A 15,381-nucleotide genomic window follows, 5' to 3' on the forward strand; every position below is an offset into this window, starting at 1 on the left:
AAGATATTAAGAAGAGGTGGCAAGAATATACAGAACTGTACAAAAAAGATCTTCACGACCAAGCTAATCACGATGCTGTGATTACTAACCTAGAGCCAGACATCCTGGAATGTGAAGTCAAGTGGGCCTTAGGAAGCATCACTACAAAGCTAGTGGAGGTGATGGAATTCCAGTTGAGCTGTTTCAAATCCTGAAAGATGATGCTGTGAAAGTGCTGCACTCAATATGCCAACAAATTTGGAAAACTCCACAGTGGCCACAGGACTGGAAAAGCTCAGTTTTCATTCCAATCCCAAAGAAAGACAATGCCAAAGAATGCTCAAACTACCACACAATTGCACTCATCTTACACGCTAGCAAATAATGCTCAAAATTCTCCAAGCCAGATTTCAGCACTATGTGAACCGTGAACTTCCAGTTGTTCTAACTGGTTTTAGAATAGGCAGAGGAACCAGAGATCAAATTGCCAACATCCGCTGGATCATCGATAAGCAAGAGTTCCAGAAAAACATCTATTTCTGATTTATTGACTATGCCAAAGCCTTTGACTGTGTAGATCACAATAAACTGTGGAAAATTCCGAGAGAGATGGGAATACCAGACCACCTGACCTGCGTCTTGAGAACCTATATGCAGGTCAGGAAGCAACACTTAGAACTGGACATGGAACGACAGACTGGTTCCAAATAGGAAAAGGAGTACGTCAAGGCTGTATATTGTCACCCTGCTTATTTAACTTATATGCAGAGTACATCATGAGAAACGCTGGGCTGGAAAAAGCACAAGCTGGAATCAAGATTGCTGGGAGAAATATCAATAACCTGAGATATGCAGATGATACCACCCTTATGGCAGAAAGTGAAGAGGAACTAAAAAGCCTCTTGATGAAAGTTAAAGAGGAGAGTGAAAAAGCTGGCTTAAAGCTCAACATTCAGAAAACGAAGATCATGGCATCTGGTCCCATCACTTCATGGCAAATAGATGGGGAAAGAGTGGCTGACTTTATTTTGGGGGGCTCCAAAATCACTGAAGATAGTGATTGCAGCAATGAAATTAAACGATGCTTACTCCTTGGAAGGAAAGTTATGACCAATCTAGACAGCATATTAAAAAGCAGAGACATTACTTTGCCAACAAAGGTCCGTCTAGTCAAGGCTATGGTTTTTCCAGTAGTCATGTATGCATGTGAGAGTTGGACTATGAAGAAAGCTGAGTGCTGAAGAACTGATGCTTTTGAACTGTGGTGTTGAAGACTCTTGAGAGTCCCTTGGACTGCAAGGAAATCCAACCAGTTCATCCTAAAGGAGATCAGTCCTGGGTGTTCTTTGGAAGGACTAATGCTAAAGCTGAAACTCCAATACTTAGGCCACCTGATGTGAAGAGTTGACTCATTGGAAAAGACTCTGATGCTGGAAGGGATTGGGGGCAGGAGGAGAAGGGGACGACAGAGGATGAGATGGCTGGATGGCATCACCAACTCGATGCACATGAGTTTGAGTGAACTCTGGGAGTTGGTGATGGACAGGGAGGCCTGGCATGCTGTGATTCACGGGGTCGCAAAGTGTCGGACACGACTGAGTGACTGAACTGAACTGAACCCCCATCTATTAATTACACAAATGCATTTCAAACAAAGACACATATTGTTTTACTCATCAGGCAGTAATGAGTGTGAAGGTGACCAGCTGGAAACTGTCTGGGGAAACAGGTACATTTGTGGGTAGGTGGGTGTGACACACTACAGCATTTCAGGAGGACAACTGGCAGCACTGGGTAAAGCATCACTCTTTTGAATTTTTCCTACAGAAATATTCCCTATGGAAACAAGTGTTCAGTTCAGTCACTCAGTTGTGTCTGACTCTCTGTGACCCCATAGACTGCAGCACATCAGGCTTCCCTGTCCATCACCAACTCCCAGAGCTTGCTCAAACTCATGTCCATTGAGTCAGTGATGCCATCTACCCATCTCATCCTCTATCATCCCCTTCTCCTCCCACCTTCAATCTTTCCCAGCATCAGGGTCTTTCCGAATGAGTCAGTTTTTCGCATCAGTATTGGAGTTTCAGCTTCAGCAGCAGTCCTTCCAATGAATATTCAGGACTGATTCCTTGAGGATGGACTCGCTGGATCTTCTTGCAGTCCAAGGGACTCTCAAGAGTCTTCTCCAACACCACAGTTTAAAAGCATCAATTCTTCAGCACTTGGATTTCTTTACAGTCCAACTCTCACATCCATACATGACTACTGGAAAAAACCATAGCTTTGATTAGATGGACTTTTGTTGGCAAAGTAATGTCTCTGCTTTTCAATATGCTATCTAGGTTGGTCATAACTTTCCTTCCAAGGAGTAAGCATCTTTTAATTAAGGCTGCAACCGCCATCTGCAGTGATTTTGGAGCCCCCAAAAATAAAGTCTGTCACTGTTTCCACTGTTTCTCCATCTATTTGCATGAAGTGATGGAACCAGATGCCATGATCTTCGTTTTCTGAATGTTGAGCTTTAAGCGAACTTTTTCACTCTCCTCTTTCACTTTCAAGAGGCTCTTTAGTTCTTCACTTTCTGCCATAAGGGTGGTGTCATCTGCATATCTGAGATTATTGATATTTCTCCCAGCAATCCTGATTCCAGTTTGTGGTTCATCCAGTCCAATGTTTCTCATGATGTACTCTGCATGGAAGTTAAACAAGTAGAGTGACAATATACAGCCTTGACGTACTCCTTTTCCTATTTGGAACCAGTCTGTTGCTCCATGTCCAGTTCTAACTGTTGCTTCCTGACCTGCATACAGATTTCTCAAGAGGCAGGTCAGGTGGTTTAGTATTCCCATCTCTTTTAGAATTTTCCAGTTTGTTGTGATCCACACAGTCAAAGGCTTTGGCATAGTCAATAAACAGAAGTAGATGTTTTTCTGGAACTCTCTTGCTTTTTCCATGATCCAGCAGATGTTGGCAATTTGACCTCTGGTTCCTCTGCCTTTTCTAAATCCAGCTTGAACATCTGGAAATTCATGGTTAACATACCGCTGAAGCGTAGCTTGGAGAATTTTGAGCATTACTTTGCTAGTATGTGAGATGAGGGCAATTGTGTGGTAGTTTGAACATTCTTTGGGATTGGAATGAAAACTGAGCTTTTCCAGTCCTGTGGCCACTGTGGAGTTTTCCAAATTTGCTGGCATATTGAGTGCAGCACTTTCACAGCATCATCTTTCAGGATTTGAAATAGCTCAACTGGAATTCCATCACCTCCACTAGCTTTGTTTGTAGTGATGCTTCCTAAGGCCCACTTGACTTCACATTCCAGGATGTCTGGCTCTAGGTGAGTGATCACACCATCGTGGTTATCTGGGTCATGAAGATCTTTTTTATATAGCTCTTCTGTATATTCTTGCCACCTCTTCTTAATATCTGCTGCTTCTGTTAAGTCCATACCATTGCTTTCCTTTATTGTGCCCATCTTTGCATGAAATGTTCCCTTGCTATCTCTAATGTTCTTGAAGAGATCTCTAGTCTTTCCCATTCTATTGTTTTCCTCTATTTCTTTGCATTGATTGCTGAGGAAGGCTTTCTTGTCTCTCCTTGCTTGTCTTTGGAACTCTGCATTCAAATGGGTGTATCTTTCCTTTTCTCCTTTGCCTTTCACTTCTCTTCTTTTCACAGCTATTTTAAGGCCTCCTTAGACAGCCATTTTGCCTTTTTGCATTTCTTTTTCTTGGGGGTGATCTCGATCACTGCCTCCTGTACAATGTCACGAACATCCGTCCACAGGTCTTCAGGCACTTTGTCTATCAGATCTAATCCCTTGAATCTATTTGTCACTTCCACTGTAAAATGGTAAGGGATTTGATTTAGGTCATACCTGCTTGGTCTAGTGGTTTTCCCTACTTTCTTCAATTTAAGTCTGAATTTGGCAGTAAAGAGTTCATGATCTGAGCCACAGTCAGCTCCTGGTCTTGTTTTTGCTGTTTAGAGCTTCTCTATCTTTGGCTGCAAAGAATATAATCCATCTGATTTCGGTATTGACCATCTGGTGATGCCCATGTGTAGTCTTCTCTTGTGTTGTTGCAAGAGGGTCTTTGCTATGACCAGTGCGTTCTCTTAGCAAAACTCTTATTAGCCTTTGACCTGCTTTGTTTTGTATATTAAATATACAAACTAACCCCAAAATCAATTTTCTAGTGTGGAGGTCCTACAAATAGCACCAGGGCAAAGCCAAAACAGGCAAAGCTCAATGAACTGAGAAGAGAAAAAGGAGAAGAGATTAACTAACGAATGAAAAGAAAATCTAGGGGAAACCACAATCGGAGCTATGTACTGCAGGTAACCCCTGCTCAAGACCCTGGAGCTTAGACTGTTTCTGCTAAGTTCCTCTTTTGGGGTGAACCATGGTTTCCTTAAAAAGAAGTGGGAAGTCAGATACGAAAGGTCACATAGTGTATAATTCTATGGGGGCGGAGGGAGGAATGGGGAGGGACTGCTTAATGGGTAGGGGGTTTTTGAACTAGATGGAGATCTAGTTTGAACTAGCGTGTGAGATCTGCACAACACTGACTGGATCAATACTAAATACCACTGAAACATACACCTTAAAATGATCAATTTGACGTTATGAACTGCATCTCAAAATACTGTGTATGTACACAACACACACAGAACAAGGTTAGTGACAAGTCTCATTTCTCAGAATATCTCTCGTGAAGTTTAGCCTTTCATTTTATTAATTTTTTCAGCTTTATTTAGGTATAACTAACAAACAGGAATTGTATATATTGTGTACAACTTGATGATCTGCTATATATATAAACTGTTAAGAAAATCCTCGCAATCAAGCTTGTTAACATACCCATTACCTCAGTTCAGTTCAGTTCAGTTCAGTCGCTCAGTCGTGTCTGACACTTTGCAACCCCATGAATCGCAGCACGCCAGGCCTCCCTGTCCAGCACCAACTCCCGGAGTCCACCCAAATCCATGTTCATCGAGTCAGTGATGCCATCCAACCATTTCATCCTCTGTCGTCTCCTTCTCCTCCTGCCCCCAATCCCTCCCAGCATCAGGGTCTTTTCCAATGAATCAGCTCTTTGCATCAGGTGGCCAAAGTATTGGAGTTTCAGCTTTAGCATCATTCCTTCCAAAGAAATCCCAGGGCTGATCTCCTTCAGAATGGACTGGTTGGATCTCCTTGCAGTCCAAGGGACTCTCAAGAGTCTTCTGCAACACCACAGTTCAAAAGCATCAGTTCTTCAGCACTCAGCTTTCTTCACAGTCCAACTCTCACATGCATACATGAGTACTGGAAAAACCATAGCCTTGACTAGATGGACCTTTGTTGGCAAAGTAATGTCTCTGCTTTTTAATATGCTGTCTAGGTTGGTCATAACTTTCCTTCCAAGGAGTAAGCATCGTTTAATTTCATTGCTGCAATCACCATCTTCAGTGATTTTGGAGCCCAGAAAAATAAAGTCAGCCACTGTTTCCCCATCTATTTGCCATGAAGTGATGGGACCAGATGCCATCATCTTAGTCTTCTGAATGTTGAGCTTTGAGCCAACTTTTTCACTCTCCTCTTTTACTTTCATCAAGAAGCTCATCAGTTCTTCTTCACTTTCTGCCATAAAGGTGGTGTCATCTGCTTATCTGAGGTTATTGATATTTCTCCTGGCAATCTTGATTCCAGCTTGTGCTTTTTCCAGCCCAGCGTTTCTCATGATGTACTCTGCATATAAGTTAAATAAGCAGGGTGACAATATACAGCCTTGATGTACTCACAGGGTCACCACTAAACGTCAACTTTAAGAGAGGCCTAAACGATTTCCATTCAGACTGTCTGAAGAATATAATCTTTAAAAGTAGAAGATCATTGGGACTTAAGTTTTCCTTCTCCACAAACCCATTAAGCCTTAGGTTATTTCATTTCAGAGGTGGGTAGCTGGTTCCTCTGGTGTGGTTTTCCACATACAACGTACATATGTCTCTTAGATGGCCATGTACAGATGTGCCAGAACACTCCAGATTAGCTGGAGCACTTCCCTAACCAAAAGACACCATAGAGAAACCAGTGTGATTATGAAGCGACAGCACAGTTCGTAACAGCCCTGGGATCACTTACCCAGAGTCCACATCACCTGTCCACATCAACCACCTACCTGTGTCGGCCATTCATCTCCAAGCCCACGACAGGGCAGATGAAACGCGCCCGCTGGAGGTCATCATGCTTGTCGCCTTTCGTGTTTCCTTTATCACCTTCCCAGGCAGGGTTGTCAGAGAGCCTCAGTTCTGTTACATTCTGTGAAAAAAACAGCAACAATTCCTTTGACAAATGGATCATCCTTAGCCTTAATTATTGTTCTAGTCCCTTCCCAATCAAACCTCTTTTTCTACTTTCCTTTTGCATCAATTAACACAGAAATGAAGTTAAACCATAAGTTGTGATAGAAAACAAGATTTTTTTAATGCACTGTCTAGCAAATTATTAATTTCTATTTTACAAGCATTTTGCTAAAGAAGCCAAAGGAACTCTGTACATAAAAATTTATCCCACTAAGAGAAGAAAGCTTCGTATTAGTATCCTCTGGAAAGGAACATCTTCTTTCTTGGCTAATGAAGCCTCAGTCAAGCTGTTCATATTACTGACCTGCCATGTTAATTTAATAGCTGAAGAGACAGTAAAATTTGTGAGGCCACGGTCTAATGAGTCCAAGGCAGGCTATCAGCTGGGGATTACTGTCATACTCCAAGATCCAGTTATTTGGGTTTTCAAAATTCAATTTTATAAGGAGTGACTTAACAGCCTCACTTTAGCATCTGAAGCATTTCTTCATAATTAACTGCACCAATTTGATTTCAACACTCCAGGGAGCAGCTGAGCACGTCCAAAGCAAAGCCACCACACAAACAACTTCTTGCTTAAAAGCTGGTGTGCGCACATTAGGTTCTTTGCTCAGAGTATTTATGGACTATTAATTACAGTAATAATAACTTTTGCATTGTTTTATTTGAATCCTTCTATCTTTATAGTTATGAGTTCTTAGAAAAAAAAATTTGCATTAAAATTAAAAGTTCAACCACATACATTACATATTTTAAGTGTAGACTTGTATAAGTTAATTTCAGTGGTCATCACATTTTTGAGATAAGGTAATTCTGCTACTGTGGGTTTTTGAGAAATTAATTTTCTTCTTAAGGAAATGATGACAAAGATCGACATGGATATCTCCACAGCATGACCATCAGCCACAACTCAGAATTACTAATTTGTCTGAAATGAACTATTCCAAATCCCTATATCCTTTAATTACCCCCCCAAAATCAAACAAAACGCCTATTATAGTAATAGGCTAAAAACTTAAAAAAGAAAGAGGAGGAAGAACAAAAGGAAAAAACTCAAAGCCTCAGCCTGGGAGTCAGGGGCTCTGGCTCTGATTTAAGCAACCCTCTGACAAGCCATGAGGCCTCACCATGTCACACACAGTGAGATGAAGTCACACACAGTGAGATGAAGTGTCTGACAAGCTTTGCAGTTCTCACTTTCTTCACTACTTTTTTGATTTTTCTCCCACTGACCAGATTTGAAAGATTTTGTCTTCTCAACAAAGTTCCTTTACTATAAAACTTGTTTTTCCACTTCTGTGATAGAAATGTGTCAATCAGAACATCTAATCAGCAGGAGATAACCACAATGACTGAAAAGTGATCTATCTATAAAAATCTCTAATTGTATAAAAATGTTTTCTAAATAAAAAAACTCAAGTAGCTGAGTTTTAACTTCAAATATTATGCCTGTTAACATTTATACAGCACACTGAGAGTTTCTGAAGCTCTTTCACACACATTAAGTCACCAAAGATTTATAATCCAGTAAGTACAGGTGTGGGGACTTCTGGCTTGAACTTTAAGTGACGTGTCCTAAGTCACACCTTTATTAGATGGGTGGATGGGACTGGAATTCCAATTTCCAAGTTCAGTCTAAAACATACATGAATTCTATACAATAAACCTTAACCATTGAGACCCCCAGAGCACTTCAGAATCACCTGTCTTACCTTAATGCTTTTAATGTGAGAGGCTGCCTTCCCAAGAGCCTTTTCGGAAGATTTGTCCAATAAAAACTCAATGACTGCATCTTTGTTGTAGAGTCTGCAACAATAAAGATCAGTCAAGACATTCTGGCAACAATCAACCTTCATCCAAGGGAAGAAGACTAAACTGAGTACAATCTAAAGTCACTTACGTCTGATAACAGAAATGTCCCTGCACTCCTAAAAAAGTAAATTTAATCCTGTCTCAACCACTTCCAAAGCATACAAAGAAACCAGTTTAAATCAAGGGCTATGTAGACTGGCAGTCAGAGGACTGAATGTGACCCAAACCAAGATTTTTTTAAATTGGGAAATTTAACATAAAACATTTTCAGGCTTCCCTGGTGGTTCAGTGGTAAAGAATCTGACTGTCAGTGCGGAAGACACAGGTTCAATCCCTGATCCAGGAAGATCCCACCTGCAGAGGGACAAGTAAGCCACATCTATTGAGCCTGTGCTCTGGGTCCTGGGAACCAAACTACTGAGCCCTGTGCTGCAAACACTGAAGCTTGAGCACCCTAGAGCCTTGTGCCACAACAAGAGAAGCCACCACAATGAGAAGCTTGTCACTGAACCAGAGAAAAGCCTGCTCAGCAACAAAGATCCAGCAGAGTCATAAATAAATAAATAAAATTATTATTTTTTTAAATATACATTTTCAACTTTTCCTGGGGAAAAAAAAAAATCAGATGTTTTGGAATCAGTCTATCTTCTTGAAATGTAACAACAAGCTGGAATTGAATAGCAGCTGCCTTTTATTTTATTATTATTATTATTTTTTTGCTATGCAGCCTGTGGGATCTTAGTTCCCCAACCAGGAACTGAACCTGGGCCCTCAGCAGTGAGAACAAGTCTTAACCACTGGAACACCAGGGAACATGAACTCTCCAGTTCACCCAGTCCTCACCATGCCCTACTGATCCCACATGGGCCCTTCATGCATTTATGTTTGTAACTTAGCTCCCTCCTATCAGGCCCTGAGTTTTCAACCCATGGACTAAACAAACCAAACTGAATAGAAAAGTGCAAAAGAAAAGAAAAGTACTCTGAGACAGGGAATGACAACCTAGGCTTCACAAATTTGCTTGAGATTACTCACATCTGATGAATCAAGAACTGTATTTACATGTTAAAATTCTTTTTAACACCATGTAATAAAAACTCGTCTCCATTAAGTGAAGGAACTATACCTGCCAAGTTCACAGGCAACTACTGGTCGTCTTAGTATTTCCTGACTTAGAGTACAGTAGTTCCACTGGGCCACTAATTCAGCATCCTTGTCGACCTGAGAAGAGAAAAAGAAAATCCTTTCAGTTAATTTTCTCCTCTGAAAGACACACACTCCACAGAATTCTACATATAAAGGCTTATTCAGTAATACCACGCTGTGATGATTTTTGTTTTTTAAATCAAAATACTGACACATGAAGCTGGGATTTAAAAAGTCACAAGTAATTAATAGTATGTCAAATAAAGGCCTCTCTATATATGATGCGTACAAAGAAACAGTTTACATGAAGTCATTAAATGGCTTATGTCAATTACATATAAATATTAATATTTATATCCTAATAGTAAACTAGGAAGCTCATACAGAAAAAACAAGCAGTACAGGTTGATTTCTAACAGTGGGAACAGCTCCAAAGTTGTAGCAGAATTTAAGGGCAAAGAATTGAGAAGACAGGCATTAAAAACAAAAACGTTAAAAAAGAAGCTCAGCACAAAGACTGTATAATTCGTTACAAAAATCATCCATTTAACAGAAATGTTTTTTTGCAGAGTACTCACTACAAGGCATATCAAGTCATTATCCGCACTCTAAAGATTCAGATCTGAGACCCTCCAAAGCCCTCAAATGATATTTCCACCTATTTAATATCCCATGTCTCACTCTTTACTGTTCCTAAAATGTCAAACCTGAATAATGTAACAAGATGGCAAACTTGGGGGGAAAAAAAGGAAGAAAAAAATAAAGAATTTAAATTCCCTCAAATTTAATTTTTGCAGGAACTATTTAAGGGTTTACTGTGTGCCAGGTACTGTGCTAGACAGTTTCTGTGACTTAGTCTTTTCAGTTCAGTTGCTCAGTCGTGTCTGAGTCTTTGCAACCAACTCCATGGGTTGTAGCACGCCAGGCTTCCCTGTTCATCAGCTCCTGGAGCCTGCTCAAACTCACATTCATCAAGTCGGTGATGCCATCCAACCATCTCATCCTCTGTAGTCCCCTTCTCTTCCTGCCCTCAATCCTTCCCAGCATCAGGGTCTTTTCCAATGAGTCAGTCCTTTATATCAGGTGGCCAAAGTATTGGAGCTTCAGCTTCAACATCTTTTAGCCCTCATAAAAACTTATGAGTTAGGATTCTTATCTTTGTAGTTGAGGAAACTGAGGTACCAAGAAGTTAAATTCCATGTCAAGGTCACACACTCAAGCAGAGGAGCGAAGATAAAAAGTCAGGCAGGTGGGCTCTAAAGACCATGCTTTTAATCGCTACTCTCTATTACATTTCTATTATTTTGTATAACTTTTATATTATTCATTTTTATTGAAGTATAGTTTATTTACAATATTGTGTTAGTTTCGGATGTATAGCATAGTTATTTGAGGTTTTTGCAGATTATGTTCAATTATAGGCTGTTACAAGATATTAGATTTAATTCTTTGTGCTATACAGTAAATCCTTGTTGCTTATTTATGTATTTGTTGTTCAGTCGCTCAGTCACATCCGACTCTTTGTGACCCCATGGACTGCAGCACGCCAAGCTTCCCTGTCCTTCACTATCTCCCAGAGTTGGCTCAAACTCATGTCCATTGAGTCGATGATGCCATCCAACCATCTCATCCTGAGTTTATGTATAGTAGTTAGTATCTGTTAATCTAGATAAATGTGTCCTTCCCCTCTATAGTTTAAAACAAAACCAAACACACAAACAACGAAAACCCCACCACACTACTGCAGATGTTGTCCTATTCGGTCCCAAGATCCAACAGCCACATTTCAGCATCTTAAATAGCTCTTATCATCAGCCACACTGTAGAAGAGCCCTGAGAGAGATTTGTCACCAGTGAAGCTGATATACTATACCTTTTGTAGATTTAAAAAGCTACATTAGGCAAGTTTAGGATCTATTTTCTAGATCCCCCACCTGCTTCACACCACAGTCCTTCACTGCTTCAAAAAAACCACCTGGGAGAGTTGGGGACAGGGAAGGAATTACTCCTTCCCAATTTAAAATCTGGTCCACCCAAGGTCTTAAACCTGAGGACTGTCTTGGGCCAAATCAAACATACTGTATGTGATCGACAAATGTTATTATATACCAATCTGAAATGCAAGCTCAACAAGGGCTGGACTCTGTTCACTGCTATAACCCCAGGGCCTAGAATGGTGTATGTCATAAGCACTTAATATGTATCTGTTGAGTGAATAAGGATAATAAAAATCCACCCTGCCTGGGTACTCTAGTTGTTTCAGATCACCCTTTCTTCTTTTCTTTCCCCTTCTGACATCTATTCTTAGCCAAGCCTGTCAATAAGCTACTCCTCTTCAGTTCTGGGCTCAAGGCAACAAAACCGAGCTAAATACTATTTGGGTAAAAGCTCACTCACACAAGTGGTAGCTACCCAGCATTAATTCTGTACACGTAGCTGTGATCAGAAGGCAAACGCCATCACCTTGGGTGTTCACTCACTCTCAAATTCCATATACATTTGTTGGGAGTTGACTGTGTGGCAGACACATCACAGGGGTCTCAAAAGTGACACATACATGGCCCCTATCCACATAAGAAATAGACAAAGAATAAATAAATATAGTGATAAGCACAATAAAGTAAAGCAGCAGAAGAGGATAGAGCAATCAGAAGAGAGATGTATTTTGGCTACAGTGGGCTGGGATGACATTTCAGTAAAGAATTAACTGATGTTTAAAAAAAAAAAAACACCAAATGATATGATTGTCTCAGTGAAGAACATATCAGGTTGAGGAAATTATACTCCAGGTTGAGGAACAAGGCCTATGAGCTGGAACAGAATAAAAGAACTGGAGAAGGGCAGAAGAGGAGGTAAACAGATCACATCCTGTTTAATCACACAGGGTCTTGTGGGACTTTTTTTCTGAATACAATGGGAAATGACTGGAGGGGTTTAAATGCAGCAGTGATTTAAACACAGTAGTGATACATGGAATTTACTTAAAAAAAAAAAAAAAAGACTTCTCTGGCTACTGATTGGAGACTCATATTGACCACCCAGTATGGCAGTCACTTTTATTAATAGTAGGTAAACACCTTCTATATTAAAAAGTAAACACTGGTGCCAACTCTGAAATCCTGAATAACTGGATGGGAATCTTGGTTTCATTATCTAACAGTTGTGTGATCTTGGTCATGTTACTGACTCAATTTCTCTGTTAGTAGCCTACGACTTAGAGACTGAACAACAACAAAAGCAGGGAAATTATAATACATAATTTGCTCAATCATTGGTGAGAATTATGGATTATTCAATCACGTGTTTATCTACCGTATTTACAGTGCTGAAGAAGGGGAAAAGGTGCAGCCTCAGCCCCCAGGAGCTTACCACCCTCTGAAAGTTAAAGTCGCTCAGTCCTGTCCCACTCTTTGCAACCCCATGGACTATACAGTCCATGGAATTCTCCAGATCAGAACACTGGGAAATGTTCAGTAGCCTTTCCCTTCTCCAGGGGATATTCCCAACCCAGAGATCAGAATCCAGGTCTCCTGTATTGCAGGCGGATTCTTAACCAGCTGAGCCACAAGGGAAGCCCAAGAATACGGACTGGGTAGGAGAAGGCAAGGGCACCTCACTCCAGTATTCTTGCCTGGAGAATCCCAGGGACCGGGGAGCCTTGCGGGCTGCCGGCTATGGGGTCGCACAGAGTCGGACACGACTGAAGCGACTTAGCAGGAGCCTATTTCTTCTCCGCGGTCTCCTGCATTGCAGGCGGATTCTTTACCAACTGAGAAGCCTAACCACCCTCTGAGACCAACAATAATCAACTTGAACGCAGTGTACACGGTGGTTACTTTTTAAGTGGAGGCCCTGACCTCAAAGGTAACAGTTTGAGACTTCACTGAGAAAACGATGTTAGTGTGTACAGAGCTCAATAAACAGCGACCATTTGTATCATTGTTACTAGCAGCAGACAAACTTCAGATCCTGGTTCTGCCACGTACTAGCTGTGCAACTTTCTCCTCCTGAGCCTCAATTTTCAAGTCTCAAAAATGAGGCTTCTGAAAGTATATACCCGTAAGGCTGTTTTGAAAATTACATGAGACACCCTATATTATGCGTACTGTCGGATGAATGGCAACAGCCCGCAGTCAATAAAGGTCCCTTATTAACACTGTGGTTAATTTTGAGTTCTCTGAAAGGGATAAATAAGCCCGGTTGTATGCGGAAACCCGTTAACTCCTCCCTCCACCTCCCTTCGCTTCCTGGGAGCGTTCGCAGCCCGCACCACCCCCAGGTCCCACTGGGCCCACATAACTCACCTTCTCAACCTTCTTCGGCCCCTTCACCAGTTCATGCCTCTTAGGGATTGTTCCTCCGTCGCAACCCATCGCAAGCCAACACAGTCCAGAGCAATCACCTACAGCAGCAACTTCCGGAGTCCCTGGCGACTGTTGGACTCACTTCCGGCGCGCCGCAATGACGCAATACGCCAGTCTCCACGCGAAAGGGCGGGGCGGGGTTTGGGCCCAGTCTTGGTTGCTATGGAGAGCGTCGCTAGGCGCTGGGCGTGGTCCCGCAGCGGCGGCCCCTGCAAAGCGAAGGCAGGGTCTTGGTGCAAGCAGTGTGCAGAGAGTTCTCCCACTCTCCGGCTGCAGCCAGTTCCTTCCTCTTTCCGGTGGACGTGGGATTCCTGCTGCATCCGCCTAATCGTTCTTCCACCCTTCGAGGGCGGGGTCCAGGGGGCGGCGCGGGTGGGGACGACTCAGGAGTAGCAGCGTGTTTTGGGGCCCCATCGCATCCCAGCCTTTCTGACTGGGCAGACATCCCTAGACTGGGACCGCGTGGAGGAAAAAACTGAGTTTTATTAGTGCAATTAGCGATGAATAGGGATGGATCCATCATTTCAGTTAACGTTTATGTGTCTAAAAGAGAACGTATCTTTTTACTGGGCGTCGGCTGTGATCGAAGCACTCAGAACAAAGAAGTGATGTTAACAGATTGTGCGGGAGTGAGATTCTATATGGCCTTAAACTTTCTAATACTGCCGTGCATATTGTATATACATGAAATAGTTCACACAGTTTGTACATGTATATATTTCATTCACAGCATCCTGAAGCCCAGGCTAAAAAAAATTTTTTTTTAATTGAAAGATTCAAAAAATAAATAAATAAATAAAAGAAAGATTCCCCAGTGGCTCAGTAGAAAATCTTGCAATGCAGGAGACACAGAAGATCCAGGATCATGAAGATCCCTGGGTCAGGAAGGTCCCGTGGAGAAGGAAATGACACCCTACTCCAGTATTCTTGCCTGTAAAATTCCATGGGCAGAGGAGCCTGGCGGGCTACAGTCCAACGAATTGCAAAAAGTTGGACATGACTGAAGCGACTGAGCACACATATAAAAAACTGAAAACAAAGAAAAAAGCAGGTATAATCAACAGGCACAGATATAATTATACAATGTGCACTGATGTTGCATGCCTTTTCTGAGAGACAGGCTGTATCATATCTATAATGAGAACGCAAAACCCGTTAAAATCCATGATTGTCTGCTTTCATGCTCTTGACCATCTTTCCATTTTTTCCTTTAATTACTATAAATATTAGAGGAAAGCTTATCCACTGCTAGTAAAGCAGACCTTTTATGACTGGGTGTTTCCACCTTGATCAAAGTGAAACAAAAAGACTAATAATACTCCCCACTTGGGAACAGAAAATACAGTATACGTGGATTGAAAAGCTTCAAGGGCTAGATGATTGAGTTATCTGATACTGCAATTAATGAGAATTAAAAGAAAAATAAATCCTTTAATCAGTTGGTCTCTGATTAGTGCCTGATTTATTTTTATTAACATCTCAAGAACTGTAAACTCCCTAGGGACTTTGTTTCACTCCCTCTTGCATTCTCAGTGCCTGCAAGAGTCTTCAGTCCTCCACAAACCAAAAAGTACAGATTCATTCCAAAAGGGTTGACCAGCAGACCCTAAAAAAGTTTCATTCAACTAGAATCTCATTTCTAGGGTAGGGAAACAGAAGGCTGGAAAGATCAAAAGCACTGGTCCAAGGTTAAACAGCTAGTGAGGGCTGGGGATGGGTTCTAAGATTAGTTTTC

The 15,381-nt window shown here is 41.5% G+C and overlaps 1 protein-coding gene across 2 annotated transcripts in view; it reads right to left on the reverse strand.

Annotated features, from left to right (window-relative positions):
* Window positions 1-13,709, reverse strand: part of RTF2 (replication termination factor 2) — a 46,037-nt gene extending 32,328 nt beyond the window's left edge. For both annotated transcript variants that reach the window (XM_068987459.1, XM_068987460.1), the window contains exons 1-4: window positions 13,587-13,709; window positions 9,263-9,357; window positions 8,037-8,130; window positions 6,141-6,280 (exon numbers count right to left, since the gene is read on the reverse strand). In XM_068987459.1, coding sequence (XP_068843560.1) covers window positions 6,141-6,280; window positions 8,037-8,130; window positions 9,263-9,357; window positions 13,587-13,655 — 398 coding nt within the window. In that variant the 5' untranslated portion in view covers window positions 13,656-13,709. The remainder of the gene's footprint in view (window positions 1-6,140; window positions 6,281-8,036; window positions 8,131-9,262; window positions 9,358-13,586) is intronic.
* Between the last annotated feature and the right edge of the window lie 1,672 nt (window positions 13,710-15,381).

Source organism: Capricornis sumatraensis, chromosome 15 (genome assembly GCF_032405125.1).
Source record: "Capricornis sumatraensis isolate serow.1 chromosome 15, serow.2, whole genome shotgun sequence".
In the NCBI taxonomy this organism is placed as follows: domain Eukaryota; kingdom Metazoa; phylum Chordata; class Mammalia; order Artiodactyla; family Bovidae; genus Capricornis; species Capricornis sumatraensis.